Consider the following 19,994-nt stretch of genomic DNA (forward strand, 5'->3'; position numbering starts at 1 on the left):
AAACTATCTTCAAAGACAGGGGGTAAAATGTACATGTGACAGGCTCCGTACTGAGACTACTGACTTGAGGCACCTCCTAGAGAGGACTCAAAGGGCTTCTTTACCTGGAAATCAATTTCTATCACAATATCAATTGGGTTAGCAGCATTGCCTGGCCCAAGGAGAAGCTGTAAGTGCCACTGGCCCTTCTTATCAGCTCCAAGAACTGAGCTAGGAACTGGAGAAGCAGGACTCATCTAAAAGAAGATCCAGGGTTCTGGCCTGTGCTGCATTTGGTACAGTCTCAGCAAGACCACCGGGAAGCATAGAAATAGGTAGAAGTGCAGGACAGAGCACATTATGCTGCAGAAACACAAATAAGAACTGCAGCATCTCAAAGGCAACAGAGCTACTTGCATGAGGAGGGTGGGTTTCTGTGATGAGGGTCTACAGCACTGGTTACCTTGCTAAGTGTTTTGCTTCAGATTTTCTAGACTGTATTTTCCACAAGTCAGTTCTGTTTGCTGTGGTATGTCCACATGTCAGCCTTTACACACAACTGTCAGACCAGTTTTGGATTATCACTTGAAACTAGACACAGCTGCTTGAAAGAAACAAGGAAAATATTTTACATCCTTCCAAAAAGTAAGAAAGGCTTTTGCTCAGTCACTGAAACAAGTACTTTCCTCCACTCGCAAAATTCACCATCACAGAAGGATCAGAAAATGTTTTTCCAAATAACAGCGATCCTTCAACAACAGCAAGTCTCTAGAACACCCAGATTCATCAAAACTACTGTATCTACTGAATTTTGTTTTTACATATAGTGCCTTGTTTAACCAAAACCATCCATCAGCTCAAACCTCCCAAATGCCTGGGGACTAAAAGCACCTCACAGACGTATCTGAGCAGGACCAGATGACTGAGGAGAGATCATCTCCCTACAAAAGCATGGAGCAAGCTACTGAAGTGCTTCCTCCCTACCCTTCCCTGCTGCACATTTGCACCCACAGCATCCTGAACTCTGGACCTGGCCAAGCTGAGCATCCCCCCCCTCTTCCCAGGGGCCGGCACACTAGTTCTGCCTTTGCTATCCCTCCAGAGACACACAGGCCCTCTTCAAGGACACACTGGTCAGAGGCCATCAGACAGACAGATTCCCACAGTGCTGTCCAGCATGTGCCCACATTGCTCTCTCCCCGCAGAGAGGAAGAACATGCTGAGTAGACCAAGAGGAAACCTCAACTCAGAAAGCTGTAGCACAAACTCCGGAAACAACTGAGGCTGGTACCCACTGTTCAGATACAGATATGGGTCTGTGAAAGTCCCCCACAAGCATGCTCAGGTTGGTGCAGTGCACAAACATAATTTAAATATAACAATGTATTTTCCTAAGTCATCACACAAATACAAGACTCAGAATCACAGAATCACCTGGGTTGGAAAGGACCTCTGAGATCATCAAGTCCAACCCTTAATCCACCACCACTGTGGCTGCCAGACCATGGCACTGAGTGCCACATCCACTCTCTTTTTAAAAACCTCCGGGGACAGAGAATCCACCACTCCCTGGGAAGCCCATACCAATGTCTGATCACCCTCTCCGTAAAGAATTTTTTCCTAATATCTAAGCTAAACCTCCCCCGGCAGAGCTTAAGTCCATGCCCTCTCCTCTTACTGATAGCTGCCTGGGAGAAGAGACTGACCCCCCCCCCTGGCTCCCACCTCCTTTCAGGGAGTTGTAGAGAGTGATGAGGTCTCCCCTGAGCCTCCTCTTCTCCAGACTGAACACCCCCAGCTCCCTCAGCCTCTCCTCATAGGATCTGTGCTCGAGTCCCTTCACCAGCCTCCTTGCTCTTCTCTGGACCTGCTCCAGCACTTCAATCTCCTTCCTGAACTGAGGGGCCCAGAACTGGACATAGGACTCGAGGTGTGGCCTCACCAGCACTGAGTACAGGGGCAGAATCACTTCCCTGGACCTGCTGGCCAAGCTGTTCCTGATACAGGCCAGGATGCCATTGGCCTTCTTGGCTACCTGGGCACACTGCTGGCTCATGTTCAGCTTCCTGTCAATCCAAATTCCCAGGTCCCTTTCTGCCTGGCTGCTCTCCAGCCACTCCATGCCCAAATTCTGGGGCACAAATTTGCTTCTAATTTATTCCCCCTCCCAGTGAAAGAATCAGGCTGCCCATGGGGGAAGACCTGCTCCTCACCAAAATTGCCAATTCTCCCATCAGTCTCCAAAACTGAACAGAAACTGCCCTCCTCATTCCAGATCATAACCTTCCTGATGTTGGGTGAGAACATAACTCTGGTTATTGAGACTGGCGTCTCTTTTTTTATCATGTTTTAAACTCCTCTTATGGATCTTCAGTGGAACAAACATAGACACCTAGCATGACAAAGCACAAACCACTACTACAGCAGCAGAAAATCAGTTTTTTACCATCCCCGTGATCACCAGGGATAGGAGTGGGGGACACCACCCACCTCTTAACTACTCTTCCTTTAGCAGGGTGGAAAGCAGCACAAGTGCTCTCACAGCCAGCACAAGAAATGTGCAGTAGGCAAAAAATATCTGCAACTGTCCTAAGATTAAAAGACTGCATCAAATGACAGATGAGTTTCTAAACAATTCTGGTATTTACAAACATGTGACTTCGCATCACAAGTAGCATAATTTGAATACAGAAAAAAGAGAGAGATGGTTTCATTTTTGGTAAAGAACACAACACAGAGAAATATCATTTTGTTTATAAGCAGGCCTGTCAAAATTTTTACACCACTCACATCATGCTTTTGCTTTAACAATTTGCAAAGGATAGGTATGTATGAATTTTTCTCATGTTTAGTACTAGCATTTTAGTCACACTGACATTGTGGAAATGTAACTTCTGAAATAAAAATTTGGTCATAAATCAGTATAAATAATGCAAACTGAACTTCAGGCACCAATTTCAATCCCCTTCCACTGCATACATACGATTGAAAGTTTACATCTCAGAGAGGAAATGCACAGGAACCAGCCAAATTTTCCTCTTAGCAGAAGCACTATAACTGTATTGCAAATGAGTTGGGAACGTTTCAAAGGACTGAAAGACTATTCACATGACAGAATAGAAGTAACAAAATAAATTTTTTTCTCTTCCACACACATTCTCCTCTAGAAGTCAATGGTGATACATGGATACACACATCCACTTAGTGTTTCCTTGCATTAATTCCTAGAGCAGGAGTGCATCTTCTACATTTAGATATCCCAGTGAACAATTTGATGTCCCTGTAGCACAGTGATATAGGGGCCTCAAAATTATACATCCTTCAAATAAAGACCAAATAATTTTAAGCTGTAGCCTCACTCTAGCACAAACAGCATATTATGAAACCCTATAGCTTGGTTCATTTGTGTTTACATGTTTTATAAAAGTTCCATGTAACTATTTCTTTTAAAGAAACAAAAATAGATTTTAAAGCTCCTTGGCTGCTACAGCTTAAACACAATCCACTAAATGCAGGTATTTTGTGCTTTATTCAGACATGACTTTCCCTGTCACTTGTGCTCCAGAGGCTAGTGCAAGCACAGGCTGAAAAGAATTATTAAAAATGTATTTCATCACACTTACCACAAATAATAAAAGAGAAACTAACTAAAACAACTTCAAGAGACTCAGTTTGAATCATTACAGAAAACTAATGCTAATTGCAGCTGGTAGTATAGATAAAAACTACATGTTCCACCTCAACATTTGTATTTTGAATTGTTACAGCAAATATTTCACAGTAGGCCTCTACCAATGAGAAAAATTTAAACTGAAAATAATACATCCTACCAACACTAGTAGCTCTAAAATCTTCATAATTATCTGTATTTTTTAGAAATAAAAGAAAATTGAATGGAACAAGAATAGCCAAAATTGAAAATGAACAGTTGTCATATATATTTTATGAATAACATCATTCTTTGTCTCTCTAGTAGTGACCACGCTAAGACATTAAAAATAAAAAAAAGATTTTTAGACAAATGTGACGTTAGCATTAGATAATTTTCAGAAACTAGAAAATTCATCAGTTGCTAAGAGTCATACGTTGCACCATCCTTAAAAAAGAACAAAAATGCTGTTTAGCAGTAAGACTTCACCATTTAACTAGTATGGTTTTTTTTCCCCCCTCATCTGATATTTAAAGTAACACAGGAAAAGTATGTTTTTAGATTAATCAATTATTTGGGTCTTCCATCAGTTTAAAGAAACCATTTGATTTACTGATTAGAGCTACAGCTATCAGCAGCTTTAAAAGCATTTGACAAGACCTAACTCCCTGCTCTTTTTAGTTATGACTTACAAAAATGCATTAAAAAATTCTCCAATGAATGGGTTTCATTACAATTTGTTTTATGATCTTGTTCTAGGATTTAATGCAGAGATGGACTGATATGTTGAATTATCACAGTAGAACTTCTTGAGCTTTCAGAACATTAATTTTAAAACACATTATCCATCATCTCTATGTTGCACTTTTTTTTTCTTAGTACCTATAAAAGCCATTTTAAGGAAATCAGGTCATGCATTCCTAAATGCATAAAGATGCACACACAAACCAAGCAGCTTATGGCCTAGTAAAAGCCAGCAAAAAGAAAACATTTTATATTCAATGAAAGGGATATTAAGAAAGATAAAATTGTTAATAGATATTTTGATATATTGGCCAATTGCATGAAAAACGTGGGTGAAAATAAAAGTATCTCCACAGCTGATAACTTAGAAAAGAAGGAAAATGAGAAGCAAAAAAACCTCTTTCATAGAATGGTTCGGTTGGAGGGGACCTTAAACCACCTAGTTCTAATCCCCTTGCCATGGGCAGGGACACCTCCCACTAGACCAGGTTACTCAAAGCCCCATCCAACCTGGACCTGAACACTTCCAGGAATAAGGCATCCACAATCTCCCTGGGCAACCTGTGTCAGTGTCTCACCAGAGTCTTTCCTGTGTTTCATTCTCAGCTTGGGAAAACATCCTCAACACAGATCCTAGAGGTTGTCCCCCTTGTAGTTTTTGAAAGTTTGCTGCAGTCATGGCTAAATGTCTTATTTTAATCAGTGCCAAGAGACAGACCTAGACTTGCAGATTTTTCTCAGCCAAAGTGTTTTTACAGAAAATCTTGAAAAAAATGGGTCTGGTAGGTTTACATGCAAAAGGGTGTAGACTGAAGTACAACAGACGGATGCCAGATTTGTAGAGGATAGTAATTACCTTGCATTGCACAGGGCAAGCTACAGTAGTGGCAAGAGAAGCAAAATCTTCACCTAAAGGTACTCTGTACATTTGCACCATCCTAGTACTGATCCAGCAGTTTTTCATGCACTCTTTGCAAAGTGTGACTCTGGAAAAGAGCACTCCGTACAAGGAAAAAGCAGCTTTCTCCAGGTCAGACCTCTCTATTCCATTACATCATGAGGGTTTTTATGCTTAAACTAACCTACTGAAGTCCAGAAGGAGGGTGAGACTTTAAACTGGCATCACCTCTGCATATCTGCTACAGCCTTCCAAGTCAGCTCATTTGGCAGCTTTAAGAACTAGGATAGCTTAACTAAGACATAGCAGCTCATAAGGAATACCTCAGTACTGCTCTTCCCTGTGCAGTTAAACTCTGTCATTTTCAGTCCTTTCATGTCAAAACAGTCACTAAAATGCACTTCCCTATTCAATAAAACCTTACTAGATCACACTAGGATGTCATGTACCTGAAGAACAAGGTTTCTGATCTGGTCCTCTGCCAGTAATAAATTTCACCCAGTGCTGCTTGAAGATTCACCGAAAATGATGGAAATTTATGAACTGTCAGAAAACCAAATATACTCTATCAAAAGGAAACAGAAAAGTATACTCCAGCCCAAAAAAGGGCACTAGCTGCTTTAAACAAAAGCAATCCTGTTCTCAGTATAAAAAGTCTTTCTTGATGACTGATGCTATTTACTGAATGAGTTGCAGTAGCACAAGGTCTCCTAATGATGCCCGTGACCCAGCTGCCCTTGGCACATCACATACACAAGAGTGATTCAGAGCTTGTCATGTTGATGCCTATGTTCCTTACCAACAAAACATCTGAGCAGCCTGAAAATGGTTAGGCCCATGACACTTCAGGCAGTGAACCCTGCCTTTCAGGAAGCATGTCTACGCTGTTGCTGGACCCACAACGCCGTAGCTTCAGTCACCTCTGTGTCTCCATACCATGCTGATGTCTGCTTTTGGTTCTGAAGGGAAGGCAGGCAGTGCCAGGTTGCAGCAGAAACAGAACTGTCAGGCTAAGGATCTTTTGCAAGTTATTTCATTTAAATTAACATTTCATTCGAGTGCAAAAGTACGAAAATAAAACTCGCTTCATTCTCCATTAGTTTCCTTCGCATTTCTCTCTGGCTGAACACAAAAACAGGCTTTTCAGTTTCAGAGCTGTTCATAATAAAGTTAATTTCTCTCCCAAGTCTCAGGGAATTGTACTGGTTAGCATGCCCAGGTTGCAGAATGTTTATTGTACTGGGGCTTTATAGTCTCCAACGGAAATAATTACATAAATCGTGGAAATGTCTGTTATTCTCAGAATTTGCATCTGAAGGTGTCTTTACCTTCCCTTTACAAGGAGCTCACTGAATTCTTCACCAAAGTGTTCAGGTTTGCATCCGTACTTGACATCTCCTTAGGGCGTTCCCAGGGGATTTACTGAAAGCAGGACTGAATTCACACAAGTCTTATTGCCTCTAACCTCCCCTTCTTCCAACATCCTTTTTGTCAATAAATCAGAAAAGCATCTGCGACTTCCACTGACATCCCAAAGCCATGTAAACACAGGGCTTGTTTTCGCCATCCTTACACATGCACAATTATCACATACCTCAGTGAAAATGTGACCAAGGGAAGACTGCAGAATCTGCCTGGCATTTAGGTAAACTGAAAAATATTTTTGCTTCTAGTTATTGATAAAGTATTGGAATACCACAAAGAATCAGTATTCTCTATAACATACTGCAGTATTTGAATTGGGTGTCTTGGCCATGAACCAAGAATATATCTGCTACTGTCATAGTGCTTGTATACAGTGGGTGTATTACATTACCCAAGAAAAACATTAATATCACATTAGCAGTAACCATCAGGGGCTAGTGATTCTTTACATACTGCACTATTTTGTGCCATGGGTTCATTTGTTGTCCCATTGAGTGTTCTGGTCTTTAAATATTTCAATGATTCAAATAAATTCTTGTCAACCAAGCATTACACGCAACGTTTATTTTTCTAGCTCTACATGGCCACTTTAGAAACACAGCTTTTAAACATTAAATACATGATAAGCAAGATTATGGCATCCCTCATTTCAAAAAGGAAGGAACCTTAAGTGCACACTTCATCCAAAGGTTGTCTTGTTAGAAGAAATCAGAGAGGACCCAATGAGGTCCACAGGTCTAGGTGGATGGCAGCTTATATATTCTTTTCTCTGTGTGCTATCATAAGGCTATCCCACTGCAGGATGGGATGAGAAATTCTCGATTCCTTCTTAACTCCATCATGTGGAAAGGGAATACTGTGCAGCATATAACCCTATCTGAGCTCTTTTGCCTGGCATTTAGTGCATGAGAACCTGTCTCAGTTGATTTGTAACCCAAGAAGCAGCTTTCTTCCGTAATCACTTACAAGGAGATAATTCAGACCAGTGGAATTTGAGGTGTCTTGTATGATGTAAACACGCACAAAATACTAGCCCTAACAGACAAATCCTGAACTTGCTATTACCTATGTACACTGCTATTAGCTTTAGCCATTGAAGGTGCACCAGCTAACTAGTCCTGCATCTGAAATGAAAGGCTGTTCAAAGGATTCCTTTAATGACTACCGCTACAAAATGGTGGAATTACTACTGTCCTTAGAGCAAGGCTTCCAAAAGAGCCTGCATGCTAATTATTAGTTATTACCACTTTGTCTCTTTCACTTGAGTTAACACCCCCAGCCCCAAAACATAACACATGGCAAGAATGTGGTTTTCTCAGTTCACCTGTGACTGTGGATGCATGTCATATACAAGTACCTTGAAGTGAGGCACCTACTCAGTATCTCCTTCCATTCTGTGACCGAATTCCTCCCCTTTCAAAGGGAATCCTCCCCAAATTAGGAACATTCCTTTATCTGTATCAACTCAGTATCTGTTTGCACCATTTTACTTGCTTGCCTGTGCCAGCAAATGCAGACTGACAACAAGCCTGAGGTTTATTTTGCAAAGCCCAAATGGCCTAGATAGTTACATTGCGGGTCACATTACTACCCAATCAAATGAAACCAAGAAGAGGGAGCCAAACCTCAAGCTTTATAGGCCCATTTAAGCATCCCAAACCATCTCAAAAGCCAAGTAGGCAGGCCAAGAGCAGACAGGTAACAAGGAACTGTCATGTTTCCATACTGCCCCCATGCAAGCCAGCACAGCCCTGCCTGGGAAGGAAAGAAAGGAGACGATCCGGGGCTCCTGAAAGAGACAGAGGTTGGAAGAGGCTGATGGTCCTATGTTAGAACTGATTGACACATCATTCGTATGTGACGGCATCACATTTACAGCAAAGATGGACTGGGTCCAGCAAAAACTAGAAAGCAAATTACATTAGAAACCGGCTTCTAAATATGAGTCACTTCCCTGAGCTTCTCCTAACATGCCTGAACCGTGCATCACTTCCTACCAGGCTCAATCTAAAAACTTGTATTGATTACAGCCCTCAGGACTTGCTGAGCATTTGGCAGCAAAGTGCTGTCATTTTACCTCTGCTGTCTAGCACCATCCTCTGTTATGACACCTTCTTAATAATGGGGAAGAGAGGAAAAAACAGAGCATAGCTTCTGCTGCATGATTTCTCCCATCTCCAAACCTCAATTGATTTCTTGGATCGAGGTTTTGGCACTAGAAGTCAAGAGAGAAAATTGTTTTTTAATAAAGAAAATAATCTACAAACTCAAGACAGTTTTGAGAAAAGCCTTGGATAACTGGTGTTGGAAGATTAGAGAAGGAGCCTGAATGTGAGGAAATGTAACACTTTTTCTAAGTTGGTTTGTTTTTTTTTTTAATAAGAATGCAAGATTCAATGTTAGAAGGCTATTTTTTCAGGATTGCACATTCCAACCCCTTCCTTTCTACCGAAAAGGTGCAGGAAGAACCAACCTCTAAAAACAGCATTATGTTTTTATGTGGAAGTATGGACTTTTCAAAGGCTACTTCTCCAATAATAATGCATTTTAAAAAATCAATTGAGAATCATTATTTGAATTATTTGGGTTTTTAGCCGCTTATCAGGGGGATTGTCTTTGCCTTATCAGAACATAATAGATATTTTAAAATAATTAATTCATTTTCATAAGGAGTTTGATCCTGCATATTCCCAAAGATACTGCAAGTTTTTAATCCCATAAGTAACCCCACTGAAGTCAATGGAATCATTAAAAAAGGCAGAACTTAGGCTCGGAGCTTTAAAGAAATGCCCACACAAAGCTTTAAACAAATACATAAACGTCTGCACGGTCGTGGGCTTAGGGAAGGAGCAGCTTTCGGTAAGTCCCTAAGTGAAAGAATCTGGATAACATTAATGCATATTTGCACGCAATTGTGATATTCGAGGCATTTTTCACTTCACGGACTTCCAAGAGAAGGAGTCGGTTGCAGTGCACTAGGGAAAAAAAGGTATCGACCCTCGTCCCTCAAAATGGCAAACTCTCTCCTCACTTATGACAAATCTTCCCTTCCAACTCAGACAGGCATCGCCGATCCCCAGCTCCGGGCTTCCCCTTCCTAGAGACCATCTTGAATCCCCGCACCTCCTCCCCGTCCGCAGCCGCCGCGTCCCCGCAGCCGCCGCCCCGACCCACCTCACCCCCGCGCCGAGTCCGGTCCGGCCCGGCCCTGCCCCCGTTTCGCCCCTCGGGCGTCGATCTCGCCCCACTGCGGGCAGAGCCCGGCCGGCAGCTCTCTCCGCCCGGGCGCCCCGCAGCGCCGCCGCACCTGCAGCCGGAGACCCGCCGGGAGGCAGGCGGCCGCCCCGCTGCCCGGGCAGGGGGCTCCCTGCGGGACTTGGGCGGCGCGGCCGGCCGGCGGCACCGGCCCCGGCACCTGGATGCACCGCTTCTGCAGAACCGCCTGGGAGCGGCTGGGGCTCAACGCCCCTCCGCCCGGAGCTGCCCCCGCCGAGGGCTGCTTCGCCCCGAGGAGAGCTCCCCCTCAGCCGCGGGGCGCGGGCGGCGGCGCCTCCCCCGGTTCCCTCTTACCGTTAGATCGTCGCACGATGTTCTCCAGAAACGTGTTCTGAGGCGCCACCAGCCCTCGCCTTCCCCCGGCCATAGTCGCTCTGCGGGAGCGCGGCGCGGAGGCTTCGTTCAGGGCCGCGCCGCGCCGCGCTCTGCCGCGCCGCTCGCCGTCCGCCCCGCTCGCCTCATGCCCCCGCCGGGACCGGCACGGCTGTGCGGCACCGGCCCACGGGCCCGCCCGCCGCCCCCCGCGCACCGCAGCCCCGCGCCCGCCGCCACCGGGCCGCCCCGCAGCGCCCCCTGCCGGCCGCCGCCGCCCCGCGCCGCTCCGCCGCAAGTCCGGTGCTGCAGCGCCATCGTCTGGGGACGGCGCGGCCCGGCGGTGGCTGAGGGGCGCCGGGCCGTCGGCGGGGGTGACACGGAACCGGCCTGGACCCCAGAGTTCTGAGCTGCCGCCGGCACGGCCCACGGCTGCGCCTCAGCGGGAAACGCTGGGGCACCCGCTGGCCGCGGGAAGGCGGCGTCCCTGAGTGGGCTCTGCCCGTCAGGGACCGATGGCGCTTCACGGCGCTCTCGACACCCCTCCGGGGGCGGCTGCGGCGGGGCTCGGCCGCGCACCAGTGCGCCCCTGGGGATGAGAGGGCTCGGAGGGCTTTAAAACCACTCCCAAACTCGTAGCGGCAGCGCGTCGGGGCGGCGGGGGGTACCGCTGATGCCTCCCGCCCCGGTGGGACGCCGCCGTCAAACACCCGACGGCCCCCCGGCTGGCTCTGGCACTTGCCGCTGTCGCCCCGGCTCACCTTTCACGCTTTCCTATGATGATTGCTACTCGGTATTATGTGGTCAAAGAGATTAACAGCTCAGTGGAAGCAGTGAGATAAACTATTTAAATATAACCTTTGACAGGTCTTAAACTCTTTGAAATATTTAATTTACAGTGTTTTTTTCATTCAGGGATTAAACGACTTTGTTCTTTCTCCCTTACCAACCTATCGGTAAATGGAAAATATTCAGATCTTTTCACTTCAAAAGGCAGATTTCGTTGCCGGCGTTAGCGTGTATTTGCTGTTGCACCTCGTTCAGTGAAGCACCTCCAGGCTCCCATCTCGGGGCATATTTGAGACAGGAGCACATTTCCACATGATCCCATATACTGGGAAAAGCAACAGGAGCAAGCACAGTACGGCAAAGATGATGGGACACTGCATGGATTGCCCAGGAACGTTGTGGCTGTCCCGTCCTTGAAAGTGCTCAAGCCGAGGTTGGATGGGGCTTGGAGCAACCTGTTCTAAGAGGAGGTGTCCCTGCCTGTGGCAGGGGAGTGCGGGGGGGTTGAACAAGATGATCTTTAATGTCCCTTCCAACCCCAAACATTCTATGATTGTACACTGGCTCATGTTACACAGGTTTTTTAAGCGCTCACACTGCTCCTGCAGAATTTTGGCACTGCCCTGCCAGCTCTCTCCCGGGTAAGGCTTGGGCCAGGGCCACAGCACAGCCAGGGCTTGCAGCCAGCTCCAGCGTGGCCACACACAGCCTGATTTGGCTGTGCAGAGCAGGCTGTGGCTGTGACTGTGACCAAGAGGTGACAGTATGCACGTGCTGCTGTGAAAGCCCTATCCCCCTGCCACCGACCTGTGGCCTCCCACACGGTTTCTAAGTGACCAGACACACACTGTATTGCAGAGAGTAGAAGGGTAGAGGCAGGTGTGACAACATCGCTGCAACTGGAGCTACAGATCCAGTGCCAGAGCATCCGGGCATCAGCAGCCCTTCACACAGCCTGGGTGACTCCTGGAATCCCAGAAGAGCCCAGCCCAGCTGCCAGGCATATGGAGTAGCTGTGCCATGGTAGCCACTTTTGAACTGGTCATGAACTGGCCATCCCTGGATTTGCTGCCAATGAGACATCGGTTAGGAGAGAAAAGTCAAGCACCTGAAGCTGCAAAAAAGGCTCAAATCATCACTGAAATGCTGGATTTTGAAAAATCCCATGGAAGCATTTATTTCAATCTTTACACATCTAAATCTATCCTCAACAACTGCACATACAAAGACTGCAGGTTATGTAGTTCCTACTGGTTCCAACAGCACAGGCCAGACTGAAAACATTTTTAAACTTTCTGGCAACATCCCCAGAAAGATTGTAACTGTAACCTTTGACACTAAATTTACACAAAATCCAAGAGTGAGGTTTTGAAAAACTTGGGATCTGGAAGTCTCTTTCATTATTCCTCTGAGCCATGGTGCCAGAGGGCAACATGCATAAGTGTGTGCTAACTTAGCTTCTGATGGGCTCTGCAGGAATATCCCTGACTTGGAGACATCTGGCAGCTGGCATACATTACAGAACGTTGAGGCCTTTAAAGAAAAAGATTTAAAAATTAATCAGCAAGTACATATGAATGGAAGGAAGGGGAAAGAAAGGAAAAACATTTTTTTCTTCAACTCCATGAAATGTTAACTGGCTGAAGTTTTTGTTTCATTGTGTTGTCCAGTCTCTGATTATCTAACTTTCCAGAGCATCGTGATTAATGCCATGAGTTCCATGTCAAAGGTACCATTTTAGCTAGGTTGGGGTTTACATATACTTTGTAACACCACAAATTAATAAAACGGTACAGCAAACAGAAGATTTCTCCTTTAGCTTCTGCCTCCTTTAGACTTTCTCCCCACTGCAAAGTATGATTCCTACTATGAATTTTCTGCCACTAGTGCAGAGGAACACTGTGCTAGTGTTTCACTGTAGTTATTTTTAATTCTATATGTTATTATATTCTAACTCTAAAATTGGTAAATTTTGCATATGATAAAAAGCTGGAAGTTAAACTCCATAACTCCACTTGAAGCAGCACATGTACACTGTCTGGCTTCATTGTTAGATGGTTACCTCTTTCCAGCTATCTTTTTTTTTTTTTTTTTAAAGTTGAAAACTGGAATTGCTTAATTTGATTGTTTGCTAAAGCCTGTTGGGCAGAACTTAATACCTAACAGTTCCACTTAAGGCTAATATAAAAGGTCACAGTTTGCTACAGAAGACATTCAGCTCTATTGTACTATCCTGCTCTTTCAGTCTGATGGGCTTTTTTTCTGAAAAAAGGCCCTTGGTCAGGACTTGTAGTAAGTGACTATCCCCTGGCTGCAGAGCCTTAAGCTACTGTTCCAGACACTTGGAACAGCTGCTGCTGCAAAAAGGACAGATTTGCCTCCATCTAAGCTGTGCATATTTGTCACCCCACTTGAATTGAAAACCAGCCTGAAAAGAAACCCGGCACTGGTGGTGAATAAGGAAAGGCAGCTGAGGTACCTCCCTTTTTGGCAGCAGCCTGTATTTATGCTAACCCATTTACTAACATGACCAGAGCTCCCAGTATTAATACACACAAACACGTTGAAAACTCTATCATCAATAAAAACATTAGTTTCAGGCACTAATTCGTGGGTATGTCACTAAACCACATGGTATCTATGAAATAAAAATGTTGGAACAGGACACAACTCCTTTCTCTAATCTCATCTCAAGGTTCACTCCTGAGAGATATTCCTCTAATTTCCTTTAAAATTTGCCTTTAATCAGCCATACAGTCTCTCTAGGTAATCTGTTCCAACACCTAACAAATCTCATAAAAAAGTTTTTCCTAAAATAGTGCCAAGTCATCTGGTCTTTAAAGCTAGTAAAAACTCTTTCTTCAGTTGACACTAAAATCACCAACCCTTTTGCAAGTTTTCAAATGCATGAAGAGTTGCTATAATGCTCCTCTGTCTGCTCTCACTGCCTTTCAGTCTGAACAAACCCAGTTCTTCCACAGTTGCACAAGACTTTTGCTGTTTAACTCTGCCAGTTCTTTGGGAGCTGTCATGTCACTTTCACAGTATCAAATCAGTAAAGAAAGACAGTGGTTGGGGAAGTCTCACATACTCAAAATTTAAATAATTTATAATGAAAAGCACTGGTTTTATTTAAGGCCTTTTTAATTTCTACCCTGTTTTGCACACTACCTTTTGTTCTTTGTAAAATAAGTTCTATGTGAAAAATAAACTCAAAAAGCAGAATTATTCCAATACATAGTTATCTGCCACCAATCCTCAAAAAAAAAAAAGAACTGATCTTTAAACTGTTAGTATACTACCATATGGCTTGTGCTAAGCTGTCAAAATAAGATTGATAGGATAACAAAGTAAAATTGATCAAAAGTAACGCACAAGTTACTTTGCAATTTAGACACTAAAAAAAGGGTGATTCTGAATTCAAATTAAAACAGAAAAACAGTTTTTTTTTTACATGACAATCAATAAAGCAGTTACTATTTTTACCAATTTTTACCCCCAAGAGTATGCAGGCTAAGGCCACCATCTAAGTATACACATATACAACTAATACTTAGTTGTTTCTGATTAATATTATTTGTTATGGAAAAAGCAATGAGAAACAAAGGTCAGACATTAAAACCTAACAAGAGTCCACAGTTTAACAACACAAATGTATACATCAAAAGGAAAGAATTTAGGAAAACATCTGTGCATCTTACTAAAACTGCTCTATTTATTTCTACAACTAATTTGAACACAAATCTTCCAGACATTGGCAAAGTTCAGCCTAATGTTTTTAAAGGTGCAATTGTTTCTGTGGTCTAAAATAAAATGAAACTTTTAACTCAAAGAAATATCCAGTTGCACGGCAACCTAAGGACTGAGGAACATTAATATTCCCAAATAGCCATCACAAATTTGTTTTAAAAAACCACAACAACAACACTTTTCCAGTTTTGGAAATTATTCCATTTCCTCCAGGTTATTTTTATGGATATCAAATATGGAAAAATAACTTTAAAAATCTCAAAATAAAATTGATGAGAGAGTACACAGCCGGTCTTTTATTTATACATCTAACATTTGGAGTGTGGGCTAACAGGGAAGAACAGTTCCTTCTTAAAACAGCTCAAAAGGACAGAAAATTTTCCCCACGCATCCTGATGAGGACAGCAGCCACTACCAGCACTCTCCTCACTGCAGGTGTCTCTACTGAACCCTCTTGGCTCAGCCCTGCCCACAGTCTGTCCCCATCTCAGGGCAGAGGCAGTGATCCACCAAAAAGTGTTATTCAGAGGAGGAAAAGAAATTAACCACAGCTCTTCAGTCCCAGGTCTCGTAAACTTTTTGTTAACTTTATTTTTTGGACCTTCAGTCAGCTTCATTTTTCCTATATAAATCAGTATTAAAAAAACCAAGGCAAAATGAAGCAACATGGGTCAAGCTTGCTTGAATTTTAACAGAATACAGGTGTCCCCAACAAATTGTAATAGATATTTTTATTTGCATGCCCTGTTCACAATAAGCCTAGGAACCTATAGTTCTGGGTGACAATTTTTTGCTAAGTAGCAAGGAGCACTGCAGGCTGCTTCACTGTGTTAAGTTGCTGACTGCAATTTTAACTTTCACCTTTGGCCTAATAGTCCCTAATTTAACAACATGAAAATTAAAAATATTTAACAATAAAATATTCAGTCCTACATTTTCATAAGCTGTATAAAGAACAAAAACAAAACCAAGCTATTTAAGGCCCAGATTTGGGAAAATAACACTGAGATAGGAATAGGTTTGTGCGGTCTAGTGAGTTTTTAATCTTCTCTTTTTTTTTTCCCCCTACTTTGTCCCTGAAACACCCCCTTTCAGCCACTGCCTCTGATCTAAACCAATTATCTTTCTAACAGACCTTTGATTCTACTGTACAACAATGTAGTGATATGAAGAATTATTCCTAAATAATATGGACTCATCTTTCCTAACTTACAACATAAAGCCTAAAGTTTAATTTTAAAAACAGAACAGTCTTAAAAATCTCATTGCTTGTTCTCAGTACAGAAGCATCCTACCTGTGAGACTGACAGTGATAAAGACATTGCTAGTGTCTCTTTTTAGTGTCTCCATGAAACACACCTCAGAAAGTATAGAATATAAAACAGTACTCAAGCCAGTGAATAAATTTCTTGCACAAAGCTTGTATTTCATACCTTTTGCTTTACACATGCTCAGAATCCCTGTTTCGTAGTTATGTATTTTAGGAAGTTGATGTCTTACCTCACAACTTTATTGACCACAGCTGCTGATTGTATGACTTCAATTTTATAAGGTTTTCAGACAGAAATGAGGCCCTCCCCTCCAAACAAAAAAAAACCCCACCCCACAACCATTATATAATTATAGAATTGCATTATATAATACAACCTGAAGAGCCAGACACAGCCATATTGGTTTGTTGTTGAGTTCTGGGTATTTTTATTAATAGAATACAAGTAAGAGAACCATTTTTACTCCTGTAGAAGTCCATTGAAGTGGTATAAAACAACCACTTCCATGTGGGAAAATAAATGTTAGACATTTCCAAAAAATTAACCATTATATTTTTATTTCTTGCAACTCCTTTTTAACGCTCTTTCCGAAGTGGAACATCTTGCTGATCTCTGCTGTGGATCATTACATCAGTCAAACAACAGTTATATTAGCAATACATATGATACTTGAATAACAAGTTTGGTGTCTACATGGCCCAGCCACACCAACTTCCAAAAAGAAGTACAGCTCCATAACACAGGGATTTCTAAGAAACAACATTTTAATAGAAACCATGAGATGGAAAACAAAAATATAAAATCTTGGGATACTTCAGGAACCTTCTTTTGGTCACATAGTGTTATTTTCTGCTTTATGCTCTCCACCCTGTGCCCTTAAACAAGAAGGCAGGATAAGCTATGGAGGTGCCCATATGCTGTAGCCTAAAATGTTATTGCAGTCCAAGGCCCAAGCTGCTATTACTGGTTTCTACACCACTCTTTACACATTTTATTCACATGCAAATTACACACCATCTTCCTCAAATGAAGTTCTTAACGCTCTTACCTTTGGTTCTTTCAAATGCCTCACTCAAGATGAGGCCTACAATGACACTGTGTCTTAACCAGATGGGTAGCACAGGTTTACAGTAACTTTATGATGCTTGTTCACATTAACATATTACTGATGTTTCTCTTTTTTTCCCTTGTTTTTCCTGATGCTGATTACACACACTGATTGGGTCCTCATTGAACAGCAAACTGTTTGAGACAAGGTTCTCTTTTTTCAGGATTAGGCACACAACACAGTAGTGTATCAGAGGATGATTTTTTTATTCTGGCATGTGTTAAAGGACATTCTCTCAAGGAAGAAAGTGTGGGGATTATCAGCTGCAAGAAAGTCTTGCACAGTATGTTCCTTTTGTAATGTAACTTCACAGAAGGTAAAGGAGAAGAAATAAATAGGAGGGAGCATAAACATCATTAACTCAGCATATGGTCACCTCTTTAGGTACAAGAGCAATAGACAACCTGACAAGAAATAAATACATGAAACCAAAATGGGCTTTTTTGCATTAAAGCCAAAACCAACCAAACCAACAAAAAAACCCACCAAACCTAAAAAACAACCAGCAAAAAACCCAAACCAACAAAAAACCCCAGGCAAACAAAAAATCACAAAAAATCCAGATGCCATCCAGGAGAAAGAAAAAAAAAAATCATTTCTTATGAAAGTCCAACAGCTTTAAGTATAAATTATGTGAGATCTGCTTTCCACTGGTTGTACCTGTGAAAAGTAGTTTAGGTAACTACATGCAAAATTAAGACAGGACAAAGTAAAAGTAAACTAGCTTACCAAAACAATTATCATGCCTTTTTTTTTATTATTTTTCCTCCCCTGTGGAAAGCAACTGGCCCTAAACCCATTTGTAAAGAGATGCTGTCATTTCACCCATGTGCACAACCTATTCACACACAGACTGAGATTCTTCATGGACAATACTGAATGCCAATGTTCTGATTCAAAGATATACAGCCAGCTGTCACCAGAATTTACTTTGAAGAGGGCATGGAAAAATATAAGCAGCTAAATGATGTCTGCAAACTGACTTTCTGAAATAACCTATTGTACCAAGTTGCCTATGTTAACATAACCCAGCTAAACTCAGGCTTTTCCCACAGTGCATCATGATAATCAACTGAATCCAGAAACCTTTTACTTTTTGTATATGGCACAGCTTACCAGATATTTAGGTTAAATGTGGAGAAATGAAATAATCAGACTGAAAGGGCTGATTAGGAACACCTGCCCCTGCTGTCAAGAAACTTTTAATGTATCTTTTAAAGGAAAAAGCAATCATCATACTGTGTAAGTGCAACTCACAACTTTAGAACATCACTGAAACAAGAATCTATAAATATGTGTAAATGGAATACGTATTTTCTTAACACATCTAAAAGGATCAAAATAAATTATTTTTTTTAAGATATCAAGCTTTAAACTTCAGAGCTTCAACAAAACTTTAGAAGACTAAGAATAAGCTTCTTGCCAAGAGAGAATGGAGATTATGGCATGTGCCCCAGAATGAGTTCCTCTGTAGACTTTGCTGTTCCTAACTGTCAGGACAGAAGCACTCAACAAGATGGATGTTAGCACTAACCCATTATGCTGGTTCTTGGATAAGCCTTCCTACAGTGCAAAAAAACATTTCAAAATATTTTTAACAGACTGCCAAATCCTAATGTGTCCAGCTTCATTCAATGTATCAGACACCAACATTGTGCAACACCACAGCCCAAATCTCAAATTTTGGCAAAGATTTCAGAAGTCTGACTTGTTCAGCTGTTGTAGGTGAAACAGCGACAGAAAAGTGTTTACAACTGCTGAAGTCCTTAGACTTCTCATGGGAACTGCAACATGATTTTTTTCATTTCCCAAGAAAAAGTAACTGACTGTCTTTATAAATACAACCTATACTGTATGGTACAAAGTAAAGTGCAAAAGAATTCTATCCAGATTTGGAGAGCAGATAGCTCTTGAAGCCTATAACTGGAAGAACTACAAAAATAAAAATCTCAAATATCAGTTGTGGGATATTAACAGCAGCATGTCAGTTGGTAAATGTTTTATTGTTGTATTTCACTGACCAGTTACAGAACAAATTTTTACTGATTTCTGCCATATTAAACCACTAGTACTAGAATTCAGAAATATTAGTAAGTGCTCAGCTTGAAACTGATAGCCTGATTTTCCAGAGATGTAGAAAACCCACAGCTTCAATAATCTTCCACCAGTTTCAGTAAAACATGGAGTCTTTGGAAAATCTGAGAATGTTGCATGGAACAGAGCAACTACCATCAATCTGAAAGAACTGATAAATCTCATTCTGTCCACTCTAAGCCTCCCACTTACCACTCAACAGGCTGAGTTGTTTTTATTATAAAAGAAACGCAGTAGTTGACAGATGATACCTATATATATTCCAGCAGAGGAGTGAACAGACTCAAAGCAGTGTAATGTATCAGAAATTACCTTGATTCCAGGCATGCTTTTCTTAATATGTTTATGAGGACAAGAACTCCAGTCTTCTTTATGAAACACTCATACCAAAGAAAATCAGAAATCTTCACATTAAAGCACAAGTTTCCAGGCTGGATATTGCCAAAAGAGTTAATTATCACACCATTTTCTGTTTCACACAGCTTACCTTACAGAGTCATAATTTTTCCGAAGAAGCAACACAAATTAATTTGACCCGTTTCTAAAAAGATCCGGAAAGACACAGATTTAAAATGTGGGAATGACACAAAGTGGCATTCCCAAGCCAGGAAACTGCCAAAACGCTCTTTCCAAAAAACCTGAAAGTGTAAAACTGTCACTATAAGATAAAAAAAACAAGGATGTGATCCACAGTGCTTT

At 42.1% G+C, this 19,994-nt stretch overlaps 1 protein-coding gene across 2 annotated transcripts in view; it reads right to left on the reverse strand.

The window, feature by feature from the left end:
• KCNH1 (potassium voltage-gated channel subfamily H member 1) overlaps positions 1–10,456 on the reverse strand; it is a 185,413-nt gene extending 174,957 nt beyond the window's left edge. The window contains exon 1 of one of the 2 annotated variants that reach the window (XR_011725049.1): positions 10,266–10,432. Coding sequence is in view for 1 of the 2 variants with exons in the window: in XM_071739557.1 (XP_071595658.1) it covers positions 10,266–10,338 (73 nt within the window). In the remaining variant the exon portion in view is untranslated. Of the gene's footprint in view, positions 1–10,265 lie in introns of both variants that reach the window. The other variant, XM_071739557.1, reaches the window with a different exon arrangement.
• Positions 10,457–19,994: the final 9,538 nt, after the last annotated feature.

Source organism: Heliangelus exortis, chromosome 3 (assembly GCF_036169615.1).
Source record: "Heliangelus exortis chromosome 3, bHelExo1.hap1, whole genome shotgun sequence".
Taxonomy (NCBI): domain Eukaryota; kingdom Metazoa; phylum Chordata; class Aves; order Apodiformes; family Trochilidae; genus Heliangelus; species Heliangelus exortis.